Below are 14,863 nucleotides of genomic sequence, written 5' to 3'. Positions count from 1 at the left end.
AATCTGCGACAGGCCAAAACACAACAAGTGGGAGATCCTGGACCCTATTTTCTCAAAAACCAACACATTTTCCCTAGAATCCATTAGCCCTTTTGACTGGACAGACCATTATTGTATCACCTTCCTCATCAAGCTAAAGGTGATCTCTAATCATGTACAACCAAAGAAAATAAAACAATGTACTATATACCAAAATGATCTATCTAACCTATGCAATAATACCTTGATCCTACAGACCAACATGGACGATGTCAATGAGCTCAGTGACTACTACAACACTTCCATATTGAAAGTCATGGACTCCATTGCGCCTCTTCAACAGAAAAACATATCAAATAAAAATTCAAAACCATGGTTCAACGACAACCTGAACACAGAAAGACGTAATCTGAGAACACCAGAAAGAGCTTGGAGATCCTCACCATCCCTAGAATTGCTAAAATGCCTAAGAACAACAAGGAATACTTATAATAGAAGAAAAGAAAAGAGAAAGCTGATTTCTTTAGAACACAGCTTGACCAAGCAAGAAATAGGCCTAAAAAAATATTGGAAATAGCCAATCAGCAATCACATAACACATATAACTCTGCAGTCTCCAGAACTAACCCCCGCCAAACTGCAAAGAAATGGCCACCTTATTCAAAGAAAACACTTCAAATATAGAGAACGAACTTCAACTAGAAAAGGAACTACAACCAACTACCTCATGCAATTTCTCATATACCTCCAAGATCATGGAAGGGGGTGAAACACCGTGGCCCCCCTCAAAAAACAATGCCTCCTGGAACACCTTCTCCCCAATCAACAAACAAGTTATATACAACATTCTCTCCTCCTTAAACCCATCTAACCACTTCAGGGACCCGCTACCTCCTCGCATATTCAAGAAAATCAAATCCTGTGTTATCCCTCTCTGGAGCAAGATTGTAAACAGCTCACTACGACAAGGCACTATCCCTGACTGCCAAAATGTAGGACAAATAATTCCCATTTTAAAAAAACCTGTGGCAGATCCTAACAACTACAGACCCATCTCCAACATCTCTACCCTGGCAAAGCTCTTAGAAAAATGTGTTCAGAATCAACTTTGCAACCACATAATCAAATATCAACTCCTCGACCAATCAGGATTCCGTCAAGATCACAGCACCGAATCGGCACCTAATCATACAGTGGAAGACATCCATGACAGCTTCAACACCACGACCGCCCCGACAACCACGACCACCATCCGCACCAACCGCCTGCTCTCCTAGACCAACATAAACGACAACGACACTATCAAAATCATAAACACCATCCACTCCGGATCTCCATCAGACCCATGCCCATACCACATCTTCAACAAAGCCAGCACCACCCTCACACCCCATCTCCAGAAAGCCACCAACATCTGCTTCGAGACTGCAACCTTCCTGGAGAGCTGGAAGCACGCCAAGATCAACGCCTTACTCAAGAAACCCAAGGCGGACCCCAAGGACCTCAAGAACTGCCGGCCCATCTCCCTGCTCCCATTCCCGGTGAAGGTCATTGACAAGACCGTCAACAAACAACTGACCCGCTACCTCAAGGAGAACAGCATCCTGGACCCGTCGCAGTCCGGGTTCCGCAGCAAGCACAGCACCGAAACTGCCCTCATCGCTGCCACCGATGACATCAGGGCCCTGCTAGACAATGGAGAAACCGTGGCCCTCATCCTACTGGACCTGTCAGCTGCCTTCAACACGGTCTGCCACCACACACTACGCACAAGCCTCCACGATGCCAGGATCCAAGAGAAGGCCCTGGACTGGACCACCTCCTTCCTCTCCGGCAGAACACAGAGCGTCCGCCTCCCCCCCTTCTACTCCGAAGCCACCGAGATCATCTACGGCGTACCACAGGGCTCATCCCTCAGCCCTACGCTGTTTAACATCTACATGGCACCGCTCACCCACGTCGCCCAACTGCACGACTTCAACATCATCTCTTATGCCGATGACACCCAGCTGATTTTCTCCCTCACCAAGCTCCCCCACACTGCCAAAACCAACCTCCACGAAAGAATGAAAACCGTCACCGAGTGGATGAAGAACAGGCGACTGAAGCTGAACTCGGACAAGACGGAAGTCCTCATCCTCAGATCCATCCCCTGGGCCTAGGATGACTCCTGGTGGCCGACCACATTGGGAACAGCTCCAACACCCACCGACCATGCAGGCAACCTTGGGGTCATCCTTGACTCCACCCTCTCCATGACAAAGCAGGTGAACGCCGTCTCTTCCGCCGTCTCTTCCTCCTGCTTCAACACTCTCTGCATGCTCTGCAAGATCTACAAGTGGATCCCTACCGAAACGAGAAGAACGGTCACCCAGGCCCTCGTCAGCAGCAGGTTGGACTATGGAAACGAACTCTACGCAGTAGCCTCTGCCAAACTCCTGAAACGACTTCAACGTATCCAGAACACCTCTGCACGCCTGATCCTCGACATACCCTGCCACAACCGCAGCCACATCACACCCCACCTAAGAGACCTGCACTGGCTCCCTATCAACAAGAGGATAACCTTCAAGCTCCTCACCCACACACACAAGGCACTCCACAAACCGGACCAGCGCACCTCAACAGACGACTCAGCTTCTACACCCCCACCCGCCAGCTTCGCTCCACCGACCTTGCCCTCGCCACAGTCCCCCGCATCGGAAGAGCGATCTAGGGCGGCAGGTCGTTCTCCCACCTTGCCACCAAGACCTGGAACACCCTCCCCACCCACCTACGGCAGACCCAAGAGCTGCTGACCTTCAGAAGACACCTCAAGACCTGGCTCTTTGAGCAGTAGCAGCATCCATCCCCCCCCAGTGCCTTAAGACCCTCACGGGTAAGTAGTGCACTTTACAAATGCCCTGATTGATACTAAAAATGCGGGATCAAAGTGAATCATGCCTTCTGATATTGCTTGATTTATCGGCTGCCTTTGATACCGTCAAACATGATAATCTATTGAACTTACTGGAACAAACAATGTGCATATTGGGGGTCATATTTCAATGGTTTGCTTCCTTCCTACAAAACAGATCTCTAAAAGTCACAATGAATCAATCGCTGTCTAATCCCCATGCGATCACGCTTGGCATTCCTCAAGGCTCTGCTCTTTCTCCCATTCTATTTAACGTATTCCTTGACCCTCTGGCTTACCTCCTGAAATCTTCCAATATCCAATACCACATGTACGCTGATGACACTCAGCTGTATATCAAAATCACCTCCCCAGAGGACATCATATCCCTCAAGTCCATCTTAAAAAACACACACCTGTGGCTCACGGTTAACCATCTCAAACTCTCAACGCTATCAAAACCGAATTTCTTCTCATCTCCCACTGAAACACAGCCCAAAAATTGATCTTTGGATGAAACATACTACAGCCCTCAAATGCTCGCCCCACATCATACACTCCGCTAGATCACTAGGTATCACATTAGACAAACACCTAAACATGCAGAATCAAATCAACGCAGTCAATAAAGGAGCGAATCATCAACTAAGCATTCTGCGGAAACTTAAACCCTATCTACCACAAGAAGAGCTAACACAAATGGTTCAAGCCCTAGTATCACCAAGGCTGGATTATTTTAGTGCCACACTATGTGGCCTACCTCGATACAAACTGGCCCCTCGAAGAGCATCCCACAATGCTGCAGCCAGACTTGTCCTTGGAGCAAAAAGAAAAACACATATCTCACCAGATCTGAAATCACTAAACTGGCTACCGTATGAGGCAAGGATCCAGCTGAAAATTGCCTGCATGACGCATATGGCGTTAAAATTCAATACCCCCAGCTACCTGGCTCAAAAGCTGGAAAAATCAGGGGGCATCAGAAACTCACGTAGCACGCTCACCTTGCTTCTGAAACCTCAACGTACTCACAAAAAGATAATGGGTGCCAGAGCATTCTCGACTATTGCACCCAAGATATGGAACTCTCTACCACCGGATGTCCGCCTAATATCCTCTACTTCCTCCTTCAAAAAAGAAGCCAAATCTTTTCTACTGAAGAAGTTTTTACCTTAAAACTATATACCAGTCTCACTGATAATGTGTAGTCAGCAAACTCTTAAGGGGATTATCCCTTCCTATTACTGTCTTTATTCTAGACAAATCTTTGTAATACTATATACTTTATGATTTGTTTGATTCTTCACGCATGTATTTCGAGGTTTTTGTGTTTTTGTCAGACCAAATGTTACACTAATCCCTGTCATGTAAAGCGTTCTGATACCCACTAGCGCCAAGTTCGCGCTATACAAAACTTTACAAATACATTTTTTTTAAAGCAGCAGAAATGTGCATGATCCTGACACATTTCGGATTTCAAATAAGCCTTGATCACATGAGCAGCATTACTTTGAATTGACAATGAACTGAGAACGGAACATGTTGGGCTCTGCAGTCCAAATCCAGTTTTCTAATGTGCATTCTGGGAAATGTATGCCTTAGGGCAGTGCAACTGGTGTGGCCGCACTTGACGCTGACTTGAAGGTGGGGGGCGCTGACCTCAGGTTTTAGTGCTGTGTTTAGTAATAACTTACGATTTAAAAGCAGCTGATGCAGAGTTTCTTGTGCATCCAGATTTCAGGCAGCAATAAAAATGCCAAGATAACTCTTGTGATTAATGTTCCTGCTAGGGAGAGAGAAATAAATTGGTGTTTTGTCTAGTGGCAGTTTTGACTAGCCATAAAGTCGTGTAGAGGGTTAATATGTCTGCTGCAAAGAACAGATCTGTATTTTATGTGGACAGCTGAGTGGATTAGTAAATCCAGCCTTTACCAGCACTTTAAAACCAATGAAATATATGTGAGATAGGCGCTATGGAGAAATGAGTGGCCCTTTTGCTGGTGGTACTGAGGGAATCTGAGGATGAGGTCATGAGGGGTGAGGATAAAAAAGGATGTCGCACATGGTGCCACCAGTGCTAAAGCCGGCCCTTTGTATGACCTACAAGACTACAGAACTACAGAGTAGTCTGCCTTTTAAAGCACATGGTCACTTTACTCCATAAATGCTGCTCACCTGTGGTCAAGGCTTACATGAAAGCTGAAACGCACCAGGTTGAAGCATGTTGCTGCTGCTTTTTAATGTTGAATAAAAGTGCTTGTTATTCAAGCATCATGGGGTAGAGTGCTTTGAAACTCTCTTTTAAATGAATTCCTGCTCATCAGCTCAGTACTTAGTGTCAACATATATAAGTGTCAGGTGGGACAAGTGCTGGTAACTTCACATCACTGTTGTGGGTGATGAGGCTTATGTCCTAACCTGCCTCTTACGCTTTCCAAAGTTTTCATCTGCAGTAATGATAGTTACTTTTTCTGAGTGCTGTAATCAAGAGATACCTACCTTAATTTTGCAAGTGAACTGCAGCATCATTGCACGTGGGGACTTCTGGTGGTGGAGCCTGTACCCTTGATTACCTCTCCTGGACACACTCCTTTTATTTTCTCCTCTGTGCATTATTGTTTTACTGGGTTGGCCTGACCATGTGGAGATCCTGATTCTTGCTGTCAGTCACTGGTCCTCCCTGTTTGTGCACAGCAAGGCACTGCTTTTTCTTCCCTTTCAGTATCCCCTCTTCGATGGGTCTCAACAAAGAGCAAGAACTTAGTTGTGTTTCTGTGCTTCCCATTTGAGCTGTGCGAAGGGTACAACTTCACAGTTTCATGGAGTTGATGTTCGTCAACCTAACACAACTTTACCAGTGGGCAAAACTTCACACAACAAAAAGGTTTTGGCGGGAGATGTTTCTCGGATACACTCGGATACACTAAGGGATAATTCTCCCACAAAGAACGTTTTGCTGACCTTTTCTACCATAAAATCATATTAAGAAGAAGTAGGAAGAAGTAGGAAGGGATGGAGCTGGCCAGGACCCAAATTGGCACTGGACCTTCAAAGCTCCTGCATGTTGCCCGGTCCAGGTGCTGGGCAGCCACCTCCCTTGCTTCGGAATGGTTGTAAAGGTGGTGTACCCTTATGAGCCGGTTCTGCAGCGTCAAACTGATGGTGTTGCTAGTCAAAGGCTCTAACAGTGGCCCACATCTAAGCAAATGGATGCCACTTCTGCGCTCTGGAGTATGCTGGCTACAACGAATTCTCAAGGTCCTTATCTGGAGTGACGGGAGGGACACGGTTGGAGGATTCTCACCAGATGTGTCACTTTGGGATCACTGGGAAGCAGAGAGTGAAGTACAGCTGACTACTAAATCTGAAAGTGGATGCACCGCTAAAGCATGACTGGGGAAGGATGAGCCAGGGAGATCTCCTTCACCTGAGGCTTACAGGCACCTGTTTCCCCACCAACCGAGGTCATGTGACCCACTTTGATTGGTGCACTGGGGGACCATAGAGCTTTACTTCTAGTGACTTTGCAGTTAGGAAATATGGTGGCAAAGAGAGAGTGACTATTATTTAACCTTAAGGGGGCCTCCTCGAGTCAGATCTCAAAGGACACTGTAGAGGAGCTGCCAGTACAGTTGTCTGAAGGTGAGAAGGCTCTTCTGAACTTGATGCAGGCCCTGCATACTGATCTAGGGGACAACATCACAATGGTGGGTACTACAGTGCACTTATTTTGAAAGTCTTGGCACAAACACATGTAAGATATGGTGCTCTGTATCTCAATTGAGGAATCAAGGAGAAATTAAAGGCACTAACGAGTAGAATGCAAATGGCTGAATGCACTCTTAAGTCAACAGAGTATAGGGTCCAAGTGATGAAGGAGTGTAAAACTGATAGTCATGGTATTGCAGAGAAAGTGCTGTGGCAGCCACGGTAACGCCTGATTGGAAGATGGAAGTGCGAAGGGAGACCCACCGCCAGATTCTGGGTCATAGGTGATCCCCTAGGTGCTACAGGTCGTGCTGGGAAACATGTTGGCTATCTTGCTAGATATCTCGCCTGAGAAAGTGCATGCAAAGGAGAAGAAGGCTTTCAGGCTCACGGCTAATTCAAGAAAGCAGAATGCTAGCCCTGGTGGTACCATAAGGATGATTGTGAGCAATGATGAAATGGAGAGACTGTATACTTAGAGAGGCCATCAAATGTAAATATGGGAAATTGAGGGAGGAAAGTCTACTATTTTTCCCTGACCTCCACCCGTCTACACTAGAGACTAAGGGCCTCATGTAGGTAGCGTACCAGTTACCACTTCTTAAATACCGAGCCGTACCGACTCGGTATTTAAGAAGTGGTAACTCGTATGTAGGTAATGAGTCGGTAATTTTTACCGATTCGTTACTAGTCGGTGATTACCGAATCGGTATTTACCGATTCGGTAATGAGGCATACCTTCCCATTGATGGGAAGGTATGCCTCATTACCGAATCGGTAAATACCGATTCGGTAATGGGGGGAACACATACAAGGGTGGCAGGGTGTCACATTGACACCCTGTTGCACCCCTGTTTCGGCCATGTGTGCACATGTGGCACACATACATGCCCTAAGGGCATGTATGTATGCCACATTGCACACTGCTACGCGGGTAAAAATGCATGAATACATACATTAATTATTTACCACCAACTAAAAGTTGGTGGTAAATACCGACTCTAAAACACACCCACACACTCCCCCTACATCTCGATTTTGCTTTCGGAATTTACCGAATCGGTAAAATTACCGATTCGGAAAAGTTACCGATTCGGTAACATTACCGATTCGGTATTATTACCGATTCAGTAATTTTACCGAATCGGTAAATTCCGAAAGCAAAAATTGTCCCCCTACATACCATTAGCCAAAATACCGGTCGGTAACGGTAAAATTACCGAAAATCGGCCGTTACCGACCGGTATTTGGCTTCCTACATGAGGCCCTAAGAGCCAAATGCATGAACATATTTTCTCATAGACACAGAATGGGCAAAACCCTTTGATGCATCTGGCCCTAAGAATGCCTTTTTGTTGAAATAAGATTTGGAGATAAAGAGTCTCACCGCTTCAATGGGTTTCCCCTTAAAAGGGCATGGCGACCAGAGGAGGAAGATATTCATCTCTTTGGTGGTGGAGTCAGCATGGGCGTTTCTAGGTAAAGAATCATGACTTGCCTGATAGGCTTGTAGCAGAGTTTCAAGGAAGTGAAGAAGTGTGAAGGGTGGTGGGCGATTGTCCTCCTCTGTAGTGGTAGTCTCTCTGAGGGGAACGTGAGGAGCTGTTTCCCCACTATCCTCGCTCTTTTGATCCCCTGTTGCTCTAGTAGCCTTGGTGATAGTTCAAGAGTTCTGAGTGGCACTGATGTCCTTGCAGGGACAGGTGAGCAGACAGAAATGTGATAACCCTTCGTCCTGTTAAAATTCCAGAAACAGCTACATTAAAAAAATTAACTTTCCAAGTTGACTCAAGTGCATGACATTTCATCAGCTTTTGTCCAAGGCACTAAAGACCCATATGTCCAGACTGGCCTTGCTGAGCTCGGCATGGGATGTTGGTGTACGATGGTGGTCTCCTCATTTTTTCTGTACTTGATAAATTCCTCCTCAGTTTGTCCTCTGCTGCTTGCGCCTTTCTATGCAGCATTTATGGCGGTGTGCCAGAGGCACTATGTACATTCAATGTACATAGCATTGTGTGATATACCATCAAATTGGGGTGCAAGGGTTTCACAATGAGTCACATAGTGCTGTCTCTGGCATATGATGCTTAGAAGCTTTAGTTTGTGTGTCTCCTTGTTGGCTTACAAGGCTCACTAAATGGCAATGTGTACGACATGTGAGCTTCTGTTCTGGTACTCTTACGAAAAGAGATTAGTGATGCATGACTGTGCATGTAAATGGGCACACACATGCCTTGGTGGGGTAGTTTGCAGAAGCATTCACATTTTCACGAAATCTACATTTGCTAGAAAATAAACTTTAGTGTGTGATGAAAGTGCCAAAAATATGCTATTGGTTGTGTATATACCTATTGGCCAATTAAGAAAAAACAAACCATTGAGTTGTGTATTTAAATATCGGGCTCGCTCAATGTGTCAAGAGGTCTGAGAAGACGAGAACACTGGGTATCTTTGTTTCGATTTCAGATTCCTCAATTGAGAAACCGAGCACCATATTTTACATGTGTTTGCTCCATGACTTTAATGATTAATACTGAACTGCATTGATCCATTAATGTGGGTTCTTCCTACTGTCAACCATTAGTCACTCGAGTCCCACTGCTTGTGCACAGCTTCTGGTTTTGTACTTTCGAACTAGCCTGAGCCACATAAAACTGATTTTTAAAGTGATCACATTAATTGCTTACCTGAGGGTATCTGTACAGACCCAGAATGTGCGCTAGAAGCATTGATGGAGTGGATCCGGTGTCGCCTATAATGACCGCTGGTGGCAAGCCTGTCTGGCATCGGTAGTTTGGGACCGGCTCCTCCTGACCAGACAGAATCCACAGAGTCCCTTTGAGTGACCACTGGAGCATCGAGCAGGTGTCGTAGATCTGGAACCCCAGCGTGATGTTGGGTAATAGGGCAGAGCTGTTGTTAATCTCTTCGATCGCAAAGACCATAGCCTGGACCCACTGGTAATTTGGAAATGCAAACCTTGAATAAGAAGCAAGACCCCACATTTGAAAAACATTCAACACTGTTACCAATTGTGGAGGTCCTTAAAAAGTTTCTTTATCATATGTCCTAATAATGCTTGCAGTCCCCTGGTTCCTAATAACCTTAGAAATGTCAAGTGAAAACATGAATCTGGGGAAATTATCGTTTTTTAAATTTTCCCCATTTTATCTGCCAGCAGAATGCATGGTTTGGAAGGTAGGCATTTGTTAAATTTATTTCGACTGCAATGTACGAGATATTGACCAAAGCATCAGGGGCTTCTTTATGTAAGGAAAACACCAAGCACTAAAGGTCCACAGTGCAGTTTGGGAGTAAACTCAGCAGAATCACAAATATGTATTACAGCAGGGCATCTGGAACCGCTGCCCGCATTTCACACCGTGTGCGCTAATACCCAGTGTGAACATAGACCGATGACCACAAGATATATTAGTTTTAGGGATAAGAATTCTGCAACATAACCAGTCGGACGCTGTGGGTGGGGTCGCAGTCTGACTGGTATTTCAGCAGCCTGGCCGCTATTTTACATGCTGGACTAGCTTGCCGCAGTGGTAAGACCTTCGCTAATTGTGGACCAAAGCTCTGGAATGACCTCCCTCAGAAGATACAGAACATCTCAGTCTTCGTATCCTTCAAGTATGCAGTAAAAAGTTTCTACTTTCCAAAATAAGGGGCATATTAGCAAGACCGGCGATAAAATCATCATCATGTTGACACCAGGACATGGGCTTCTATGGGAATTCTCAAGGGCATATTATCAAGCCCGTTATCGCAGTTTTCTGCCACTAAACTGGCGATAATTTGAACGCCGTTTCTTGATAATATGCCCCTAAATTCGGATTCTAGTTCCGGTGTAACTCCTTTCTGGTGCCTTTAGTTCAGTCCTCGTTCTACACCCCACTTCTATGTATTTAAGACATCTTTAGCCTGTTCTCTGTTCCCAGTGCCAAGATGCATCAATGTATGTGCGCTCAATAAATAATATCATTAATAATTATCATGTTAAGACAGGTAAAAAAGTATCCCAAAAATCATTAAAACTTGATATATTCTCCCTTTAAATATAAACTGAAAAAGACAACAAATCTGTCAAGTAAATGTTAATTCTATTTAGACTGTTTCTAAATGTTTTTAAAGCAAATAGTGACATCATTGCTGTGTTAAAAAAGAATATAGAGGATTCTACACTAAAGGTTTCCCAGTGCCATCTCTGGCCCTTCCCTAACGTAATAACAAACACAAATGAGGCGTGGTTTTTTCAACGAAGAGTGGCATTCCTAACTTTGGGCCTTTCTGAAACCTGCTTAGAGTTAAAAAAATGTTTTTCAATATTTTACTTAATTTTTGGCAAGTCTCCAGTTTTAATCTTTATTTTCATCTTCATCTCCTTCTCCATCTAATTGTTTGTTCTCCCTCCTACTTTTTAACTCTCCATCTCTCACTTTATCTACTTTTGGTTCCTTAATTGTATTATTTTCTCTACACTTCCTCTCTTTCCCCGCTTCTCCTCACCTCCCTTTAACCCCTATTTTTACTTATTTCTTTTTCACTCTAATTCTCTTTTCTCTCCCTCCACTCCTTCCATCATTTGTCATTATTTCTTCCATGATATTGCTGTGTCCCTCTTTCCCAAAGTGTTACCACCTTTGATTTCTTTCCTTTGCACTCTTAGCTGGCTTTCACCCCCTCTTTTCATATTTAGCCCCTCTCCCCGCCCCTTTCCTGCATCTCTTCTTATTTCAGTCATCACCACTGATTTATATGGAAATATAGGTGTGCATGGACTTGCTCTTTACAGTGCATGTTTCTTTCCCACTAAATGTATTGAATTAGTGCTCAGAAATTGAGGTACCTCTTCCTTTCAAATTAAAGCAGTGTAGGTACTGAGTAGCGGATAGTACCTGCACATTTAAAGCACTGGTACGCCGATCTCAGGACTCTTCATCGAAGTTTATAGCACGCCCTCAAGGCCTGCACAGTATGTGTGAGAGGCCAGAATTGGGACTTGGGTAGCAACTGAGCATTCAAGGTCTTCCCACCCGGGTTTTTGGGAAAGTGATACAGTCCAGGGACTGCCATGGAGATTTGTGCTCTTTTTCGGCTACTTTTGTAGCCCAACATATATATAGCCTGCCATTTTGGGTGGCAGTCACCATTTTGTCATGGTGGCATGATGACTGGTACCCAGGCAGGAGCATTTTTGTCTCCTCCCTCCCGTGCCAAATTTAAGTCTATTGGGGAGGGATTATCCATAATATTCCCTCTTTTGGGTCATGGGTTAGTTTCATCGGATCAGGTCATTGCTTGATTCAGCTGCACAGGTGGTTGGCTGAGAAGTTGCCATGCTTTACGGAAGTTTATTGTTTGTCAGCAGCAGCTCAGGCTGAAAGCAAACAGGTAGGAAGAACAGCAAACCACACAAGATGATGGATGGAATGTTGCACAGTGGCAAAACATTCACCCCCAGGCCCAGATCTGGGTTTAATCCATCGTTATTTTGCTCACCACGCCACCCCAGTTCAGACATGGCCATATGCAAATCAGTCTTGACCCTGTGCCTCATGGGAACAGTCCAACCCGAACTGCCAAGCCATGTCTTCCCTGGACCGGAATCAAGCATCCTGGGACCGGTTTCGGGGTTTCACCCCTCTTCAGCCAGGATAGCTTGACTCCAGTGGCGTAGTGAGCACGGGATCCACGTCTGGGCATACCCTTCCCACATAGGGCAAACAGCAAAACACACAAGATGATGGATGGAATGTTGCACAGTGGCAAAACATTCACCCCCAGTCACAGATCTGGGTTTAATCCCTCGTTATTTTGCTCACCACGCCACCCCAGTTCAGACATGGCCATATGCAAATCAGTCTTGACCCTGTGCCTCATGGGAACAGTCCAACCCGAACTGCCAAGCCATGTCTTCCCTGGACCGGAATCAAGCATCCTGGAACCGGTTTCGGGGTTTCACCCCTCTTCAGCCAGGATAGCTTGACTCCAGTGGCGTAGTGAGCACGGGATCCACGTCTGGGCATACCCTTCCCACATAGGGCAAACAGCAAAACACACAAGATGATGGACGGAATGTTGCACAGTGGCAAAACATTCTCCCCCAGTCACAGATCTGGGTTTAATCCATCGTTATTTTGCTCACCACGCCACCCCAGTTCAGACATGGCCATATGCAAATCAGTCTTGACCCTGTACCTCATGGGAACAGTCCAGCCCAAACTGTCAAGCCATGTCTTCCCTAGACCGGACTCAAGCATCCTAGGACCAGTTTCGGGGTTTCACCCCTCTTCAGCCAGGATAGCTTGACTCCAGTGGCGTAGTGAGCACCGGACCCACGTCTGGGCATACCCTTCCCACATAGGGCGAACAGCAAAACACACAAGATGATGGCGGATGGACGGAAGAACAAGTCTGGACAACACAGGAAGTTCAAGGTTAGGTAGGAAGATGAATGAGGTTCAAAGGGCAATTGAGGTAGGAAAAGGGAAGGCATTTTAGAGGTCACACTTACAGTTGATCAGTTCTGATGCAAGTATTTTATTGAGGTTTTTAAGTTGTTATGGAGGGAGGGTTAATTTAAGGGTGGGGGTAGTTTAACATGGGTGATTAAAGATGTATAGTGAGGTTATAGTTTTGCAAAGGCCCAGGTTATGTTGTAAAGCTCACCTGTTTCAATTAACCAGCCTTTTTCACACAACCCTGCTGGCAGTGGTTTCTGTTCTGTCACCCTCTTTCCCAAGGCAGGCTCCGACGCCAACCATAGACCTCCCTTGTGCCGCCACTTTTTACCCATAATCCCCAGCACTGTGCTTGTGTGTGGGTGTTTTCATCATTCCTCCCAGCTCGTGCCTTCTTTGGTCCCTGACAAGTACGTATGCTGGCAGCTGACTTTGCGCAAGGCCCGGTCATGGAAAATTTAAGTGGCAGATTTACAAGCCCCTTTCACCTCTTTTTCGCCGCCGTTGCGTCACTTTTGTGACGCAGCGGCGGCGCAAAGCCAGCGACATGGTGCGGGGTACTTACAACGTGACGCATCTGGGAGATGCATCACGTTGTAAAGCCCTGCGCCACATGTAGGCGTTCCGGCGCAGGGGGGGGGCGTTCCGGCACAGGAACGCCTCCTATAAGTGGCTGAGTGAAATCTACAAGATTTCACTCAGCCACTTTTAAGGCCATGCTGTGTCAAAACCCTGCACCTGCTTGAAGCAGGCGTAAGGATTGACGCATCATTTTAAAGATAGGGCACCCCCAAGCCTTGCTGGAGCTGCGTCGAGCTTGCGACGCAGCTCCAGCAATGCGCCGCCTTTACGGCAGCAGATGCGTAACGCATCTGTCCATTTTTGCCGTGACGCACAATAACTGCCCCTTAATTTGTATGGCTCTTGCATGCATTGCTCAGAATGTCCCTTGGATCTTCAAAGGAAAGTAGCAGCTATTTGTAATTATTATGTCTTTCGTCATTTTTTGCTTCCTTTCAGATATTACCAAATACCAGAATACCAGGGCCTACTTTCTTTAATATTTCCCACCGTTATTGCTTTTCTTTCTGAAGTGCAGTTAATAATACAGGGTTCGGTAAGTATGATGGTTTGCTTACGTTTGACATGTAGCGGGCACAGGCTCTTCCCGGAAGGTCATTTCTCGTTTCACTTCATCAATATGGACGGGGAAGATGCCACCGAGCACGATATCCCCGCCTCTCGTGAACCCGCGCTCTCGTGCTCGGCGGAGCTGGCACGCGGGCGCCGTGGCTCTGGCAGCGGGCGCCGTCATCAGGCAGCCGAGCAGCAGGCTCAGCACAGCTCCCAGGCAGGAGGGGCGTTTGATGACGCTCTTCACTGCCAGGCTCGCGATGGAAGGCGCGGGCTCCTGGGTCAGCGCACACCTGCGGTGTCCATTAGTGGAATGTCCCATGCTCCGTTCAAGACAATGAGGTGATGAAAGAGAGCTCAGAAGCTATAATGACATACAAAAGACTTAATTTAGGTGCAAGTAAGTATGACAAATCTGGGACGATTACTCTTTATGTTTCCTACAGCTAGTTAGTGCCTAGAATCTGATTGTCATCTTTTCAGCAGTGGCACAAGTAAATGTGCCACGGCCTTTAAAATATGGCGCAGAGCTTTTCAGGTCAGAGCGCTGTTCTGGCTCTCATGATGATGTGAATGAGTGCCGAGGCGCTTTAATCACTTTTAAAGGCCCTAGTTCCACCGAGGCCCACAGGCTGGGCCACAGGGGACGGCGGTAATTGTTCAAAGACGCACA

The 14,863-nt window shown here is 46.1% G+C and overlaps 1 protein-coding gene across 1 annotated transcript in view; it reads right to left on the bottom strand.

The window, feature by feature from the left end:
* The window catches only part of LOC146782760 (extracellular calcium-sensing receptor-like), a 48,391-nt gene extending 33,879 nt beyond the window's left edge, over positions 1 to 14,512 (bottom strand). Inside the window, exons 1-2 of the mRNA XM_085637234.1 lie at positions 14,196 to 14,512; positions 9,274 to 9,565 (exon numbers count right to left, since the gene is read on the bottom strand). Of these exons, the coding sequence (XP_085493360.1) occupies positions 9,274 to 9,565; positions 14,196 to 14,512 (609 nt within the window). The remainder of the gene's footprint in view (positions 1 to 9,273; positions 9,566 to 14,195) is intronic.
* Positions 14,513 to 14,863: the final 351 nt, after the last annotated feature.

Source organism: Triturus cristatus, chromosome 12 (assembly GCF_964204655.1).
Source record: "Triturus cristatus chromosome 12, aTriCri1.1, whole genome shotgun sequence".
Lineage (NCBI taxonomy): Eukaryota > Metazoa > Chordata > Amphibia > Caudata > Salamandridae > Triturus > Triturus cristatus.
The sequence above is the reverse complement of the archived record's forward strand: the minus strand, read 5'-3'. Positions and strand labels throughout refer to the sequence as shown.